General features: G+C 37.4%; 3 protein-coding genes across 5 annotated transcripts in view; 1 reads left to right on the top strand and 2 right to left on the bottom strand.

Annotated features, from left to right (window-relative positions):
• LOC133576500 (exostosin-1) overlaps nucleotides 1-19,060 on the top strand; it is a 331,236-nt gene that overhangs the window by 173,433 nt on the left and 138,743 nt on the right. The gene's annotated exons all lie outside the window — the stretch shown is intronic.
• LOC133576505 (pleurocidin-like peptide WF3) lies at nucleotides 546-3,232 on the bottom strand. Its single transcript, XM_061929788.1, has 4 exons — nucleotides 3,067-3,232; nucleotides 2,846-2,985; nucleotides 2,573-2,609; nucleotides 546-770 (listed from the first exon to the last, which is right to left on the bottom strand). The coding sequence occupies exons 2-4, from the start codon at nucleotides 2,982-2,984 to the stop codon at nucleotides 722-724; spliced, it is 225 nt and encodes a 74-aa protein (XP_061785772.1). The 5' UTR covers nucleotide 2,985; nucleotides 3,067-3,232; the 3' UTR covers nucleotides 546-721.
• LOC133576506 (pleurocidin-like peptide WF3) lies at nucleotides 9,868-10,731 on the bottom strand. The gene is made up of 4 exons (XM_061929789.1): nucleotides 10,613-10,731; nucleotides 10,361-10,449; nucleotides 10,180-10,198; nucleotides 9,868-10,096 (listed from the first exon to the last, which is right to left on the bottom strand). Exons 2-4 carry the CDS (start codon nucleotides 10,446-10,448, stop codon nucleotides 10,006-10,008), a joined length of 198 nt encoding a protein of 65 aa, XP_061785773.1. The 5' UTR covers nucleotide 10,449; nucleotides 10,613-10,731; the 3' UTR covers nucleotides 9,868-10,005.

The raw sequence follows: 19,060 nt of genomic DNA, 5'->3' as shown, positions 1-19,060 counted from the left end.
GAATATGTAGCTCTCTGATTAGTGCCCGGCAGCAGGTGAGCGTCCCGGACACTAATCAGAGGCAGGTGAAACTAATCAGCACCCATGGAAACCAAAACATAAACTCAGGGGTGCTGAAAACAGAATTGAGGTAGTCGAACTAACAGAACAAAACTAAACTATACATGATCCGGGCAACGTATCATGACATGATCGGTTTAAAATATTCCAAATGGCATGTTTACATGAAGCATTTTTATTCCAGTTAGGCTTTTAATCGGATTAAATGTGTCCATGTGCACATTGCTATTGACAGGTAACATTAGCCAAATAGCTATCATTAGCTAACAACACTCAAAGCTAATGCCTGTGTTACTTACAGTATATACGTAGAGTACATCATTGCCTCCTTAAACCCGCAAGGAAGGGGGTGTGGGTGGTATAATGCTTAAAACTCTTTGGAAAGTTAGCGCCCTCCATAGGCATACACGATAAGGTTGCAAACAGCCTGACACGAACAAACATTGTACTTCATGATTAAAATTTTGCTTTATAATAAGAGGCCGTTTCTCTTTTTATATTTGCTTTATTGAGCAGGATAGTAATTAGTAAAGAATATCAAGCCATTTATGAAATAATACAAAAGATTTAAAAAAGGATGTCAAGTGTGTGAAACTTGACGGCAACTTATTTGCTTGCTGATGTTAGAACGGGGACAGTGCACAACATGGTCCACGCGTGATCAGTCCTCAACCAGAATGGGCAGGTATTGCGGTGGTTGGTGTCCATACCTGGTAGGAGGAAAAGGAGTGTGCTTTGAATCTCAGACATGACAAGATTGCACACAAAAACTTCAGTCTTACAGAAGTCTCCCATTCTTCTCAAAAATAGGATTACTCGTTGTCTGCATTACATTCATGTTGTATTTTCTTCTGTTACTTGTATGAACGCTTCCCGTGAGATAACATTCAGAGTTTCAACTTTTTCTAATGACATTTTTTATATTGTCACGGCTCTGGGAGTGATTCCAGCTTCCCAGCATTCCTTACAAAACTTTGTGTTATTGTAACACTAAGTTATTGTTTTTTAATTTCCCATAGTACTTGTAGTCACCATTTTATGTTGTGTTGTCTTTTTGTTCACACTAGTGTTGTGTTTATTGTCACCTCTGTTCATCTTGATGTTTGTCAAGCTCCTCTTCCAGTATGTTTACATTAAGTCCTGTCCTAATAATGAGCGTCTTACTCAAGCAAAGATGAAGTATTTTTGTTGCCTCTAGATTAGGAATGTCAAACATGCGGCCCGCGGGCCAGATCAGGCCCACTAACAGTTTTAATCCGGTCCCGCGAGATGACTTTGCTAAGTGTAAAATTGAGCTGCATTTTTAAATGAAAGAAACTCCTGTTCTAAAAGTGTCCACTGGATGTCACAATAGCGCGTCTGTTAGGCAAGCAAATAGTTTATACCGAGCAAGCATACCAAGCAATAGGTACACGGTAAAGCAGGGCTGTGACTCCTCCCCCTCGACCCAATGTAAAACAAACCGGAGTACAATAAACAATTGGCAACCTCACTTAAAATGCTGGATAAGATACTGCACCTTTATATCGTTCTGTGAAAATTATTGTCTTCGGTCCAAATTTAAAGAAAGTCAGCAATAGAAATGACAAATGAGGTAGTTGATACATAGAAGTGTTTTTATTTATGCTTCATTTTGTTTTTGTTCAATCATAGATGGGCTGTGACTTAAAGTTTAATTGGTTTGTAGAAACACTGACATTAGGTCTAATTTCATTGTGTCCTTAATGGTGTTTTTGAAACTGCACCAATTTTTTTCATCAGAATTTTCAACTAACTTGAAATGTTTTGTCAAGAGGAGTATTTCTACATTTTCAGAATGTGCTTGTTATATTTCGGGCCGAAGTAAAACAAAGAAAACAATGTGAAGTTCCATCCATCCATCCATACATTTTCTACCGCTGGAACCTATCTCAGCTACAATCGGGCGGAAGGCGGGGTACACCCTGGACAAGTCGCCACCTCATCACAGGGCCAACACAGATAGACAGACAACATTCACACTCACATTCACACACTAGGGACCATTTAGTGTTGCCAATCAACCTATCCCCAGGTGCATGTCTTTGGAGGTGGGAGGAAGCCGGAGTACCCGGAGGGAACCCACGCAGTCACGCGGAGAACATGCAAACTCCACACAGAAAGATCCCGAGGCCAGGATTGAACTCACGACTACTCAGGACCTTCGTATTGTGAGGCAGACGCACTAACCCCTCTTCCACCGTGCTGCCCCAATGTAAAGTTGTGAGTTGTATTTTTAAGTTATTTTACCATGATTTTACCCGTTTGCCGCGAGTGGGAATATATTTTCCTCCATGCGGCTCCTGAGCTAAAATGAGTTTGACACCGCTGCTCTAGATTGACACAATATTGTGGAATAATTCATATTAGAACATTGCTGTAAAGTCATTGTGATACTAATGTTTGTGACATAGATTATACGCAGTGTATCTGACATATCACCTTTAGTTTATCAGAAAATGTAAGATAAAGACGTAAAAAGTCACTTCCTTACCCTTGTCCATTTTGCAGGTACTTCTGTGCCCTGTAATCTAAACAAAAGAACATAATTCCGTGTCAGTCCACAGCCAACAACATTGGCTACACATGCACCGTCGAATGAGACGGCGCCTTGAAAAATGCTTAGTTTTGATTGGGTTATTCTTTTGTGCTTATAATTTGCAGAAACTGCTGGCAGTATATTTGCTTACCAAACATCAGATAGTCAAGGGAGTCACATGTCAGTGGAAAGGAATTGATGACAATTGTATGAAAAAGGGGTGTTTACCTCTCCATCCCGCCCTAGCTCCATGAAACACTGCCTTGGCGCCCCTCCAAATATTCTTTATGTGTTTAAAAAAACACTCGCCAGGCTCGGCCATCATCACCACCAGCGACAGCACGAGGAAAATCGTGACATACTTCATCCTGGAAAGAAAATACCTTCTCAGCAGGGTTCAGTACATGTCATGTGTTAACAATACTAATTTATGAATAAAATAATATTACCTTCCTATGAACCGGTGAAATCCAATATCAAATGAAGTCACTTATAGAAGTAAACAGCTTATGTGATGTTTTTCTGCCGCCGTCAGTCCACTTCATTTAAATGGGCGGGCGCTTTTAGCAGAACTTTTTTTTACTTCTTTCTTTGACCGCGTAAGATCTCGCACCATCAAGTGGAGTTGAGGAAGCGAGAACAAGAGTGATTATCAAACATTGACACATTGATGGTGACGCCCACCATGAACAAAGTGTTACCAGAATGACTTGCTGACCTCCACAAAGGCTAAGTAACCGCTTAGGTCTATTATATCAGCACCAAAATGAACACATTTAAACCTACCTACCTCTGCTTTTTACATTAGAAACCAAGCTATTTTGGAATTGTGCAATTTTAACAAAAGTAGCTGCTGTTGCATATGTCCCTCACTATTTGAGCAGAAACTGATCATCGATACAAAATTCTGGTGATGTTAGACTACGGTTATATCAGTGTTTGCTGGTCAATCCTAGTGTACAGAACATGTAAGAACCATGTTTTATTGAGCAAAATGAAGTTTGTCTAATGACCTGCTTGTGTTGCATACTTATGGACATACATCCATCCATTTTCTACCGCTTGTCCCGTTCGGGGTCGCGGGGGGTGCTGGAGCCTATCTCAGCTGGACATTTGCTTTTTAAAGTCAAGGAAATTTCCCAGAAAACAAGGGAAACAACCCTATGCACCCCCAGCCTCTCATGCAACAAAAGTTGTCCTGACTTTATGGCCGCCATCATCACACAAGGCTCTGTGTGGGCCTAAACAAGATTTAGTTTTTGTTCCCATTTTTGTCTTCATTATTATGTATTTGTTTTTAATAATAGACACCTGAAAGCCTTTCCTAATGTCAACACCCCCCCCCCGCCCCCCACACACACACACACATTCTTGTATTTGTTACATTCTTGAAACCTGTGAAAAATGCCTACCTCTTTAGGACCACCCTTTCTAGATACAAAAAGATTTGTATTTACATCATTAATAGTATATACATACTATGCAAATATAAAAAAGGTAAGCTATAAGTATTTTTTTTGGTTGTTTGTTTGTAATTGGTTTTTAATCTTTATTATTTAATTTACGTTATTACAGTATGTCTCTATATACATGTTTTTTTAAATTTTGCCCAAAGGGGGCGCATTTCAATTTCTAACACACACTTGTTATTGCATATGTTGGCCAGAGGGGGAGCACTTCAAATTTGGACACACACTTGTTATTTCATATGTTGACCAGAGGGAGGGCACTTCAAATGTTTACACACACTTGTTATTTCATATGTTTACCAAGGGGAAGCACCTTTAAAACCGACACAGAGTCAATTTGAAAAATCCCTCCTTTTTGGGACCACCCGAATTTTGATAGATTTCACCACCGGGCCTGCAAATGAGATCTCTATTTTTTGTTTTTTTGTAATGTGCTTAAGGCCGATGACAAACGAGTCACGGACCACTGATGGGCCCTGTGCCGCACTTTGGGCAACCCAGCTGTAGAAGCTAACTGTTAATGTCCATCATAGTCTTAGCACCGTCGTGTATTTGTTCATCCTATGGTCACAAATGGGTTGTCTTACGTCAGCACCTGAAGTCGTAAAATTGGCTTTTCACCTAGGGTTTTTTTTTGGCGATGAATAGGGAAGTCCTTCTTTAGCTGCCGTCTTGTTTTAACATACAAACCCCGTTTCCATATGAGTTGGGAAATTGTGTTAGATGTAAATATAAACAGAATACAATGATTTGCAAATCATTTTCAACCCATATTCAGTTGAATATGCTACAAAGACATTTGATATTTATATTTGATGTTCAAACTGATAAACATTTTTTTTTTGCAAATAATCATTAATTTTAGAATTTGATGCCAGCAACACGTGACAAAGAAGTTGGGAAAGGTGGCAATACATACTGATAAAAGTTGAGGAATGCTCATCAAACACTTATTTGGAACATCCCACAGGTGTGCAGGCAAATTGGGAACAGGTGGGTGCCATGATTGGGTATACAAGTAGATTCCATGAAATGCTCAGTCATTCACAAACAAGAATGGGGCGAGGGTCGCCACTTTGTCAACAAATGCGTGAGCAAATTGTTGAACAGTTTAAGAAAAACCTTTCTCAACCAGCTATTGCAAAGAATTTAGGGATTTCACCATTTACGGTCCGTAATATCATCAAAGGGTTCAGAGAATCTGGAGAAATCACTGCACGGAAGCAGCTCAGCCCGTGACCTTTGATCCCTCAGGCTGTACTGCATCAACAAGCGACATCAGTGTGGAAAGGATATCACCACATGGGCTCAAGAACACTTCAGAAACCCACTGTCAGTAACTACAGTTGCTCGCTACATCTGTAAGTGCAAGTTAAAACTCTCCTATGCAAGGCGAAAACCGTTTATCAACAACACCCAGAAACGCCGTCGGCTTCACTGGGCCTGAGCTCATCTAAGATGGACTGATACAAAGTGGAAAAGTGTTCTGTGGTCTGACGAGTCCACATTACAAATTGTTTTTGGAAACTGTGGACGTTGTGTCCTCCGGACCAAAGAGGAAAAGAACCATCCGGATTGTTACAGGCAGAAAGTTGAAAAGCCAGCATCTGTGATGGTATGGGGGTGTATTAGTGCCCAAGACATGGGTAACTTACACATCTGTGAAGGCACCATTAATGCTGAAAGGTACATATAGGTTTTGGAGCAACATATGTTGCCATCCAAGCAACGTTACCATGGACGCCCCTGCTTATTTCAGCAAGACAATTCCAAGCCACGTGTTACATCAACGTGGCTTCATAGTAAAAGAGTGCGGGTACTAGACTGGCCTGCTTGTCTCCCATTGAAAATGTGTGGCGCATTATGAAGCCTAAAATACCACAACTGAGACCCCCGGACTGTTGAACAACTTAAGCTGTACATCAAGCAAGAATGGGAAAGAATTCCACCTGAGAAGCTTAAAAAATGTGTCGCCTCAGTACCCAAACGTTTACTGAGTGTTGTTAAAAGCAAAGGTCATGTAACACAGTGGTGAACATGCCCTTTCCCAACTACTTTGGCATGTGTTGCAGTCATGAAATTCTAAGTTAATTATTATTTGCAAAAAAAAAATAAAGTTTATGACTTTGAACATCAAATATCTTGTCTCTGTAGTGCATTCAACTGAATATGGGTTGAAAAGTAATGTATTCCGTTTATATTTACATCTAACACAATTTCCCAACTCATATGGAAACGGGGTTTGTATATAGGGCCAATGTTTACTTTTGTATGCATATTAAATCAACAAAGAATCCTGACTTCGGAGGAATGTTCCCAGACTCTAGTATTTGACTCTCTATTAGACCTGCTCAGTGGCCTTGTGGTTAGTGTGTCCGCTCCCCTCACTGCAAAACTAGTTATTGACTTAATTTGGTTGAAACTACCTTAAAAACAGTAATAAGCTTTTTGCATGCAGCACATTCTCAAAAATAAAGGTATGAGACGAGAACATTTCTGTACCTATTTTTTTTTTTGAATATTCTCTCAAAAGTACAATATTGATCTTTATGAGGCCAGTAGTATACCTCTATACTACTGATACAAAGATGATACAAAGTATACATTTGTACTATTTCAAAGGTACCTTCTGCATTAAAAATGTGTTTAGCTTATAGACACTACCTATTATTATCAGTAGTATTGTAAATAGGGCATTAACTAATTGTAGTATGATTCTAGTTAAGGCAAATAGGACCTGATCTACACTAAATGTTTAAGTGTATTAAAACACGTGCAAAACTAATATCACACACAAAGCTGATCTACTAAACTTGTGCGCAGAGGATTGCATCTCTTAAGTGAGCAAAATAAGGAGTGCAATCCATTTAGCGTGTCTGTCTCCTTGACTATGCAGAATACATGCTGATCATCAGACTGCACACAATACTGGGAGGAGGAGATGCAGATATAATCATTCAGCACACGCTGTGTGAATTTTAAGGCAGATCACTATTTTGCGGGCGCTATTTTGCTTTTTTTATCTAGCACGTCTAAAAAGTATGTCTAAACTGACACAGTTACGAGCACACTGATGTAAGAAAGACAGTCGATGGACAAAGAATAATTCGTCCATCTTGTGTCAACTTATCTGGACTGTCATAAAAAATAATTGTCCAATCGTTGACTCAGCAATATCATTTTACAATTTTACAGCTGCTGGATGACTTAGGGGCTGATTAAAAGTAAAATGTTGGTGCCTACTCGTGTTTTTTTTAATGCCATTCATTTTTTCATTTAGGAATAAATATACCGCCTATATTAAAATACATCTTTTAGTAAACATTTTCTTGCGTTTGGATTATTCCAGACACATTAATGCACTGCAGTTGCACGCTAAAAATAGTTTCTTTTGACTTGAGAGCGACTAATTATCAGCCAAGTCTATTATTGGAGCCGATATTTGGTGTTTTGATTTATTGGTGTAGGTCTTTTTTTTTTTATCAGTATCGTTTTTTTTACAACTACAACAGAACTCCATTAGCAGATACGATATAAACACATATGATACCAGTATATATATATATATATATATATATAAAGAGTGAAGTAAATCGTAACAACCACTGCTCAAACACAAGCCCCTTCGTCTTTTTTAAAGAATACAAGTTACTCTCATTGTCAATACTTTTTTCCCAAATATGTTTGATATCTGACAGGGCATTTATTCGAGTTCTTGTGAGAATTCCCTCCGTTCTGCTCAGCAGATTTCACCCCAGATTTCACTTTCTCTCCCTGTAATGCAGTGTTGGTCGCCTACAGTATGTCTCCTCTGCATACCTTTCAATTTATACAGGCAAATCCATTTTTGGTCCTTCTTTCCTGGCATTTTCCCTGATCCGTTTTCATTGTTTTCGCTATTGCAGCGATCGAGTCTCTCAACAATACTCGTCAACATCCGGAGTGTGGGCTCATTAATGGAGCGCCACAAGTTTCATGTTCCGTAGTTTAATCAAATAAAACGCATCAGAGATGGACGGTCATGTAGAACAGTGGTCCCCAACCTTTTTGTAACTGCGGACCGGTCAACACTTGAAAATTTGTCCCGCGGACCGGGGGGGGGGGGTGTTTTTTTTTGGTTTTTGTTTTTTTTAATAAAGAAATACAATCATGTGTGCTTACGGACTGTATCCCTGCAGACTGTATTGATATACATTGATATATAGTGTATATATTGTGTTTTTATGTTGATTTAATAAAACAAAAAAACAAAAAATTAAATTTTTTATTTTTTTATTTTTATTTTTATTTTTTTTCCTTGTGCGGCCCGGTACCGATGCAGAAGACAGAATAGATATCTCTGCCAAAAATCCAAACTTTGTGTAACTATCTTGGCAAATAGAGACTTATCATACAAGTAAAAGAGCAAGCAGAAGCTCACACATTATCAAACTTTCTGTAACATAGAGGAAATAATGTAGTGTTGTAAATCAGCCTATCCCCAAGTGCATGTCTTTGGAATTTTTTCAAGAAATTTCCCATATTTTAAAATGCAAATAATGATAGGCCTGTGACCCCCACCATTGGACACACCTAATAAAGGTGTTTGTGAAATCCCCTGATCTATTTTGGTGCTAAATTGAGGTCATTAACCACAACATTAGCGCCGCATAAAACATTATGTCGCTACTGGTCCGACGTTTGAAAAAACAACTTGAAGCCTTGTCCAACTGTCTACTGAGGTATACTAGCGATGTTTAGCTAACTTTCACTGCAAATTATTATCGGCTCCAAATATCGGTTATCAGCCTCCTTAACTACTACTTAACCGTATCGGCCCTGAAAAAAAACCATATCAGTCGATCTCTTCTGTTTACTATAGATTGCGATTTTAATGTATATTGCAGGAAAAAGTGGTAGAGATTATAGATGTGTGCGGATAAAGGTTGTTCAACAACATCGCATACAGAAATGTTGTCGGTCCTCCTGCCTTTTCTTATGTTTTTTTTTAGCTGCAAACCCAAGTCCACATAAAACTATGTCCAGGTAAACTGATGTATTAAATGGTTTTGCAACAAGTAAGATTATGTAAAATATTATATTATTTTTTATCAATTTTGAAAATCCAAAACAATTAGTTTGAATTTTTTTCATTTTGAGTCTGAAAACAAGTACCGCAAAAACTTTTTTTTTGTTTTGTTTTTATTTTGAAAAAATTATGAACAAATGATACAGGAATTCTGTCCTGTAATGTACCTCAGTTAGAAAACAAAACAAAACACTTCTAATAGAAGCATCACATGCAGTCTTTAACTCGTAATTTAAAGTGTTAAAGGTGTTATTTTGCTTTAAAACAACCATGGTGTATGTCAATGGTCTAATTGATATCATATACATAAAGTAGAAGTAGCTGATTGAAAGGAAGCACGGTAACTATAGTATAGTGGTTCAATTGAGGATCTTTGTTGAACACCACAAACAATAGATTCATTTTTTATTCAGTTAACATTTTAAACATTATTACTTGATTATATTATTTGTATAATGTAAGTCTGGCAGTAGTTGCAGTAATCATTCACTTAAGTGTTTTGTATAGTAAATGACTTAAGCCTCACACATTTGCATGCTAAAGGTTTAATTGTGTGTGCAATTGCAATACAGTGCTTCCACAAATGTACAACATATTGACAAGTCATACCATAGATTTACTGTGTAGAGTCTATCCAATTTAGTGGTGATTTAATTATATCTGTGGTAACAATCAACAAGAAGTACAAATACGACAAAGATATTGCCAGCAGGTTAAGTACATTGCAGATTTATTTTGCATTCCATGAACCAATTCATTGGTTGGAGTTACAAGATTTAAGTATTCATTTATTCAGAAGAGCGAAAAGCTTTTTCCTTTAGCCCCCAAAAACAAAGTTGTAAGCAGACGCCTCAGTCAAAACCAGGTCGGCCCGGCATGAATTCAACAGAGCGCTTGTTCATCTGCTCTTGTTCTTCAAAGTCGCCATGACCGTGGATCAACCTGGTGGACATTGGTAGAAATAGATCATCTGCATTAGCAGTATTGAAAATATTGAATGCAATGATAGAAGTGCAAAGTCTTACTCATGGATCGCTTTAATACCTAAATAAAAGAACAATAAAAATATATATATATTAGAATAAAATAAATGTTCACAGTGTGTGCTAAATATTTGCTCCAATATTTGGAATTTTACAATTTATTGTGGCATACACACCAATTTTTTTCTTGTCATATAAAAGTAAAGAGTGCTAATGACTATACCGTGGAAAATCAGTCCAAAGATACACTCTCCGGGCTCTGCCATGAGGACCACCATGAACAGGACCAGAAACGCCGCCGTGCACTTCATCCTGCAAACACACAAAAAAAGCTGTGGCTATAATGTAATAATCTACTTCTCTTTTGATTGTGTGAAGTGTCTTGAAGTACCTTTTAAAAGTGCTTTACAAATAAATAATTATTTTTATTTTTATGATTATGAAATTATCATAAAAAGTCAAAAATGTCACTCACCTTCCCACCAAATCACGCACTTGTTTTTCTCAAAGAACGCTGGGCAGTGCACTTCTTCTGTGTTCTACTTGTCTGTGCCTGCAGGTCCACTAATGACGCCTCTTTTTATGCATGCGCAGTAGGGCTGCAACGATGTAAATTTTTCATATCACGGTTTTTGTTACCAAAATGATCACAGTTATCATTATTATCTTCACAGTTTTGTTGAATCTGCTGAAAAAGTACTTTTCCACACACTGAACTCTTTTGAAAAACTGAATTTTTATTTCAAATAACTAAAAAAATAGACACACAGTAAGAAAACCTTTTGCATGTTTTGTGTTTTCAATGCTTCACGGATAGTGTTTTGGTTTTAGTACTTTATCTGTTTTAATGACGAAGCTTTTATTGTTTTAAATATTGGTTTGTACTGTAGCACTTTAGGATTTATTTCAATGAAAAGTGTGGTAAGGTTCAGCGGTCCTTGTTCAAAGGTACTCCGATCAAATTTTGGTTATCGTATTGGATAAATGGGTTGTTCAAAAGTGAAAATAAGTGAAATAAGAATTCTGAAATCGGATTAGATCATGGAATCCAATCCTAGTTTTAGTCAGTTAGTTGTTTGAAATGTTTTAGTTGGATTTGGATACATTCAGTGTTAGAAAATGAATGGCTGGATGGATGGATGATCCAAACATTAGGATTATCCTGATCCCAACAGAGGGTAGGATTTCAAGGACGATTTTTGGAAGAAATATTTAGTAAAACTTTAAAATTGGTCAAATAATACATTTGTATCAATTCGTGTACGTATATACTGTACCTCTATTTATACTTTGCACCTAACGATATTAACGATAACATAAATAAAGTAGACATAGGCTACCAAAAATCATTTTAGTATATCCACAATTTTCTTAAAATATAAAAAATTTTTTATCGTAACCCTATTTTTCCTGTTGTTCTTTACTTTGCTGTAGTTTACACTGCGATATTTTGTCCCTTTCAAACCACTGGTAATCCGTAATGTAATCTTGAAAACTACGTATCTGGATAAAGTAAATCCAATCCAAAATTGCTTTCTAAAAACCAGCACAAAAGTAACACAGATTACCTAATCCTGGGTAGCAAAAAAATTAGATTTTTGTTTCCGGATCATTTTGATCCAGATGAAATGTTTTGAACAACTGGCCCCTGAGTAGAACGATCACTCTGTTCTAAAATAGCGCAGTTTATTGGCTCAATGAAGACAAGTGAATAGTTTAGTTGCTCTGACAGCAATGTGTTTATATAAATTTAGTTTGGGCCATGTCATGTTCTTAATGGGTAAATACATTAATCTCTCTTGTTATAATGTTAGCATTTAAGAATTTAGCTTTAGTGTATCAAGTCACAATTTGTCAATCCTTTGTAGTTAAAACTGTAAAACTGACTGTCGGGAGTTTTACAGTGGTTATCATTATTACCGTTTATTGTCCCCAATGAACAGTATACTTACTTTAAGGTGTACTGCGCTTTTTTTGGGAATTGTGTTTATCATTCACAATCCTTACGTGACACACACATGTTTTTCTTTTTTAATGCTTTTTAGCATTCTGACTCGTAAACAAATGCTAGCCAAAGTCAGCTAACAATGAAGGTAATGAGATTCATTCTATTCTGCCTATAAAAAGCTCTAAAAACATTCAAAAACCTCTATCATTGTGTTGTATATACTCTAAGTATATATGTTTTGTAGTAACAGGCACATTCAAAATAACAAATAATAATTTTGTATTTTGGTAATTTTAAGCCTACGGCGACACATTAGTTTTGCAAACGCATCATAAGTTTTGCTATTTCCTTCTACAACAACTACTAATCATGGCAGACTTCATGAGGGAAAACAACGACTACTTTGGGACAAATGATGATCCAGAACTTTATATTGTTGAGCCTGAGAATGAGCTACAAGTTTTAGAAACTGAGTGATAAGCAGATCCAGGAAGTAGCATTATTGCTAAGTGCTAAACAATAAGTACGTACATAATAAAACAACCACTTACTGTACGATGTCTGCTCTCAGTAGGATGCTGACTGATTGGATGTTCATATTGTCACTTTTGGATGAAGAATTAATCATAATCCCCACCAGGTAATAAAAAAAAGGTGACCGCAAACAAACATCTTTTCATATCTTTCTCGCCATCTCTGGTTATAACTTAACTGTCAAAGTTTATGGCCACAACCTTCTACTATACACTTGAGACGCATGATTTATAATCTAGAACTAACTTTTACCAACTCAGTGGCAATGCAGCAGCTCACCTACTAAGTATGTCAATACGTGCATAAGCTACTTACCTCCAGTGTTGGGTTAGTTACTGAAAAGCAGTAACTAGTTACAGTTACTAGTTACTTCATTTCAAAAGTAACTCAGTTACTAACTCAGTTACTTACACCAAAAAGTAATGCGTTACTGTGAAAAGTAACTATTTAGTTACTTCTTTTTCCCCCCTTTTTTTAAAGCTCCAATTAATGCCCTTTTAGCCTTCATTTCAGTACTGTTATTGCACTGGAGAATAATACAATCTGTTGATCAACTTGACATGCATTTGCATCACTCAACTCTGCTAAGCCATGTGGTCTACATACAACACACAAAGACAAAGATATGTTACAAAGGCCAATTTGTTTCTGGCCAGAACAAATTGACAAAACTATTTTAAATAGCTGCAACATAACATACATAAGTAACAACCAGCATAATAACAGCATAGATGTAAACCAAGAAAGGCACACACTACATACACAAAGTCTAACCAGGCATTTTCTTCCTCAAGTAATTCTTATACAAAATCATGTCTGAAACCCAGAACACTACACATTTCCCCAGTTTTAGTTTAGAGATAAGGAAAGATTGGCCTGGCCCACTAGGATCCCTCTTTATGTTTGTGAACTTTATAGTCTATACATTTAGAGTGATGTGATAATCAAACACTCTAGAAGTCTAGAATGAAAGAGTATATAAGAGAATTGACAGCAACGTTCCCTCTCAGGAGCGCGCATGTGCAATTGCGCACTGCTCAAGCGTCCTCTGCGCACGGCAAATCTATGCCATGTACAAAATCAAATAAAAAAATAAGCGCATAACAATTTTCGACACGACACGGACACGACAGAGAAAACCGTTTTCGTCATCATTGTTCAAATATTGTAACGTCTGTCGAGACGCTTTGAGGACATGAATTCCATCCATCACTTTACTGAGCAAAACTCTTTACTGTCGGCCATAAACACATCACCAAAACATTAGTTAAAAAAATGATATCTAGCAAAACTGGTCATTTTCTGCAGTACAAACCAGACCAAAAGCAACTTTGTTATATCAACAGCAGCCGCTCGCTCTCTCATGTGCGCCAACACTTGCACATATGGCACTTAGCCAGTGATGCGTTTACAGCCACACAAAAAGTCGGACAACTCCAACACCACACATAAAGTGTCATTCCAGGTCGTTACACTATGATTTACCAATCAAATGTGTGCTTATTCTAGTGTCATTTATTAGGAATCTTAATTTATAAATATTAATCATTAAATGCTGTTAGTATATTAAATAAATACTAATAGAAATATATTTTTTACAAACAGGAAGTTGCAGGAATGTACACATGATCCCCTGCTTACATCTCATTGTGCAACATGTGAATGTTTTAATGGGAACTAAATGCAATGTCTGAAAGGGGTACAAATTATTTCCAAAGCAGGACCTCCACCCAGACAAACAATACAAGTACACAGTTCATGAAAAACAATATTTTTTGTTATTGTCATTATAAGTGGGCCTAAACACTTATATTAGAAATGGAAATGACTGCTGTCATTTGATTCTAATAATAAGAGAATGTTGTCTGTCTATCTGTGTTGGCCCTGTGATGAGGTGGGGACTTGTCCAGGGTGTACCCTGCCTTCCGCCCGAATGCAGCTGAGATAGGATCCAGCGACCCCGAAAGGGACAAGCGGTAGAAAATGGATGGATGGATGGAGATGTAAGTTGTTATTTAGTGAGGTTTGGGACAGGTGTGCTGCTGGTGTAGCCACAGTGTGCACGTCTAAAGTTGCTCACATGGACTCCACTCAATGCTCAGGGACTTTTTGCATTTGCTCACACATGAACAATTAGAGGGACAGAGTGTGTACCTTCAGCGGTGAATGGTGGTGGTGGTGGAGGTGAAATGGCATCAGAGTCTCTGTCTCTCTTTACTAGCTTCGTCGAAGCATGTTGCTATGTAGCTTGTTTCAGCAGATTTGAATTGCTGTTTTGGGCAGTAGATGGCATCTTTGATCCAAAGCACAATTTACATTTAACTAAAATGTTATTTTCTTTGTGCTCGACAAAAGAAAAGTAGTGAAAATATCTCCATGTTAGCAAACTCGACTTCTGGCTCCGCCATGATCAGACACGCCCCCCCCCCTCGCTCCCCACACTCACACTCAGACACACCCACACAGAGCGCATGTCTCTCTCTCTTCTCCGGCTTGTGACACAAGAAGAATCAGAACGACACAGCAGCCCTCCGATAAAACACACTTTATACTACATAAAAAGTAACGTAAAATAACGCAGTAACGCATCATGTAGTAACGGTAACGGAGTTACTGAATATAAAAAAATAACGCGTTAGATTACTAGTTACCGCCGAAACTAACGGCGTTACAGTTTGTAACGCGTTAGTCCCAACACTGCTTACCTCTCTGTAATCATGCTAGGAGTAGTTCCTCGGCGTTAGTACTTAGAACAACAATTTTGCTAATACTTGGTTAATATGCAGGTAACAACATGTAAATGGAGTGCTAATATACACTTTTTGTTACGGTTGGGTGGTCGCATGGTTATGCGCGGATCGTTTCCCCAAGATGCAGATGGAACTTTTGGTAGGACAATGATTTATTCTCCATAAATAAGGCAAGAAGACAAGCGTGCCGATTGCACAGGGAGCTAAGGAAAAAAAAAACTAGCACTGGAACACGGAACAAGAATAACCAAACGTAAATATTGCATGCAGCAAACAAATGGTGAAGCTTAGCTCAGAAACAGGAATCAAAAAGGTATACAAACGTAACTTGTTGCATGGAGCAAACAAAACAGCCATACCGAAAGGCAGGAATAAATAGCTCTCTGATTAGTGCCCGGGAGCAGGTGAGCGTCCTGAATACTAATCAGAGGCAGGTGAAAATAATCAGCACCCATGGCAACCAAGAAAACACAAACCCAGGGGTGCTGAAAACAGAACAAAGGGAGTCTTTCAACTAGAAGAAAACATGATTTGGGCAACGGCTCATCACACTTTTGGTTCTATTATACACTTATGGTACAGTTAGGTCTTTGGATGTTTTACTGAGGGCTTTATGGGCGGAATAGATTACACCCAATAGTTGCATCGTTTTCCACCTTTTACTTGCTGCATATTATACATTAGAATGCATACAAAAAAGAAAAATACACGTGTTCTTATCTCACATAAGGATTGTGAATGATAGACAATATTAAAAAAAACTGCAGTTCCCCTTCAAGGCAGCAGTACTGTAATGTGTTTTTTTGTTTTTGCTCCGGGGGCCTTTCTATAAGTGCATTCCACAAGAAGCCAAGCAAAGAAATGTGTCTACTAGACATAAACAAGACCTGACAAAAATTATTTTTTATATTTTTGTACAAACTCTGTTTCCATATGAGTTGGAAAATTCTGTTAGATGTAAATATAAACGGAATACAATGATTTGCAAATCATTTTCAACCCATATTCAGTTGAATATGCTACAAAGACAACATATTTGATGTTCAAACTGATAAACATTTTTTTTTTTTTTGCAAATAATCATTAACTTTAGAATTTGATGCCAGCAACACGTGACAAAGAAGTTGGGAAAGGTGGCAATAAATACTGATAAAGTGTAGGAATGCTCATCAAACACTTATTTGGAACATCCCACAGGTAAACAGGCAAATTGGGAACAGGTGGGTGCCATGATTGGGTATAAAAGTAGATTCCATGAAATGCTCAGTCATTCACAAACAAGGATGGGGCGAGGGTCACCACTTTGTCAACAAATGCGTGAGCAAATTGTTGAACAGTTTAAGAAAAACCTTTCTCAACCAGCTATTGCAAGTAATTTAGGGATTTCACCATCTACAGTCCGCAATATCATCATAGGGTTAATAGAATATATATATATAGTCCAGACCTTTCTCTCATTGAAAATGTGTGGCGCATTATGAAGCCTAAAATACCACAACGGAGACCCCCGGACTGTTGAACAACTTAGGCTGTTTATCAAGCAAGAATGGGAAAGAATTCCACCTGAGAAGCTTAAAAAATGTGTCTCCTCAGTTCCCAAACGTTTACTGAGTGTTGTTAAAAGGAAAGGCCGTGTAACACAGTGGTGAACATGCCCTTTCCCAACTACTTTGGCACGTGTTGCAGCCATGAAATTCTAAGATAATTATTATTTGCAAAAAAAAAAAAAAGTTTATGAGTTTGAACATCAAATATCTTGTCTTTGTAGTGCATTCAATTGAATATGGGTTGAAAGGGATTTGCAAATCATTGTATTCCGTTTATATTTACATCTAACACAATTTCCCAACTCATATGGAAACGGGGTTTGTGTATGTGTATTTTGAAAGCTTTAGTTGTTGTAGTGAATAAATGTATTTGTGGAACACCACAGATGATCTGTTTACATTCATTATTATTATTATTAATATTACATTCATTAATGTGTTAGGACAATGCCTCACATAGATTTGTCAATTCCGTACAGTAGATGGCCTTATGCATCATGACTCTGCTTCTTCTTCACAACCCCTCATACACACGTGACCCACCAGAGAATAAAAAGACAAACAGTAGCAAGAGGGAATTAGCATTGACAAAATGCATGTCGCAAGTATTCAGACCCCAAAAATATGGTTATTCAAAAAAGTGACATGCACCAAATCCAGTGATTTGTTTCGGACTTAATGGAGAATTTTGCGGACTCTGACGTGAAAATACTTAAACTCTTCTCAACAAGCAGCTGGTGCTGCTGTGGGCCCTCAACCATCTGAACGCACTCATAGGTGGCTCTTTTTTGTATGGGACATTCAAAAAAATTAAAATAAATAAATAAGAGACAGAAGAAAGTTAATTTGTATTTATAAACTTTTATGTTTTTTTTTTTTTTTATCACAATGCAATTATATGGACATGCGTCAGGGCTAATTATGCAAATTAGACAAAAACATCAATTTACTTACAGTTATAAACACTCATTAAAAATGATTTTGGGCTTGCGCCGTTAGTCTTTGTTTTAATACTGTCCGTGGTAATTACATTTAAAGACTGAATTACTGTTGGGAGCATGTTATAATCTACTTTCTAACATTTTCTATGATCATTAAGTTTTAATGCAATATCTTCCTCAAGTCAGAAAGATAACTTAATTTCTGGACAAGAGACAAACAAATTAATTGGTGACAGCCCATTTCTGAAGGCTTGCTTGCACGTACATGTATTTTTTTTTTTTTGTCCGCAACGTGTCGTACACAATCCAAAGTCATTGTGCGGTATTAACATCTCCATCCACATCTTATCTTGCCTCCACTTCTCTAATTACTCAGAGGAAGTCATGCTGTGTACGTTTAACGAAAAAAGCGAACTCTTGATCTCTCAGCTCTTTTTCATCAACAAGAGTATATTTTTTACAAAGATAATAATGTTTACTTGACACTCCGAAAAGTAGTAATTTAACAATTATTAGATTATATATTTCTTTTTGCAGTGTTGTGCTACTAGTATAAAATTGCAATAATATTGCTTGGTTTAAGATACAGTCTGTTCAAGGCCTGTACTTTGGTCTGTAAAAAACCTCTTCTGGACTTGAAAGCTTTGAACAGTTAAACATTCTTATCCCATTTACCTCTGAGGGCTTCTCCTTCCTGCGCCACCAGCCAACAGCCTTTCTCTGAAATCTTTTGATTTGCACAAGAGTGAGACATCCCAGGTCTATACCTAAATTCGCCATGATCCCAACAACATAGAAAAACGACCAGAGAACTCTTCTGATGTTCTAATTTACTGAATGCACCAGAAGGAACTATTTGTTTTCTAGTATGGTTTACTTTCTTGCTCATGTATAAGCCCTGGATTTCCGTCAATGATGTTTACAGTAATCTGAAACAAATCCTTAATTTGGACGTCTTTCAAAAGTTTCGTGGGAAAGGAATTTGTTTCGATGCCATGCAAATATGCCTCATAGAAATCTGATTGGAGGCTTCGTAAGTGCTTTGACATGGCATCATTTATTTTCTATGGTCTAGCCTTCTTGTGGGAACGCTCAAGACTCCAAGTCCAAGATTTTGGAACTGATTACGCATTTTGGGTTGGTAAAATATGCAAACAGTCTATCTCTAAAACAAGTCCTCCCTTGTTTATCGTGGTCAATTGG

This window comes from Nerophis lumbriciformis, linkage group LG34 (genome assembly GCF_033978685.3).
Source record: "Nerophis lumbriciformis linkage group LG34, RoL_Nlum_v2.1, whole genome shotgun sequence".
NCBI lineage: Eukaryota > Metazoa > Chordata > Actinopteri > Syngnathiformes > Syngnathidae > Nerophis > Nerophis lumbriciformis.
Note: the sequence above shows the minus strand (reverse complement) of the source record. Positions and strands in the feature narration are given on the sequence as shown.

Bases quoted from the DNA above. Each gene is read 5' to 3' on its own strand.
- LOC133576506 (XM_061929789.1), bottom strand. From the start codon at position 10,448: ATGAAGTGCACGGCGGCGTTTCTGGTCCTGTTCATGGTGGTCCTCATG.
- LOC133576505 (XM_061929788.1), bottom strand. From the start codon at position 2,984: ATGAAGTATGTCACGATTTTCCTCGTGCTGTCGCTGGTGGTGATGATG. The intron at 2,610-2,845 runs GTAAACACCCCT...TCTTTTGTTTAG, and splicing joins AGCTAGGGCGGGATGGAGAG to ATTACAGGGCACAGAAGTAC. The intron at 771-2,572 runs GTAAGGAAGTGA...TCCTCCTACCAG, and splicing joins TACCTGCAAAATGGACAAGG to GTATGGACACCAACCACCGC.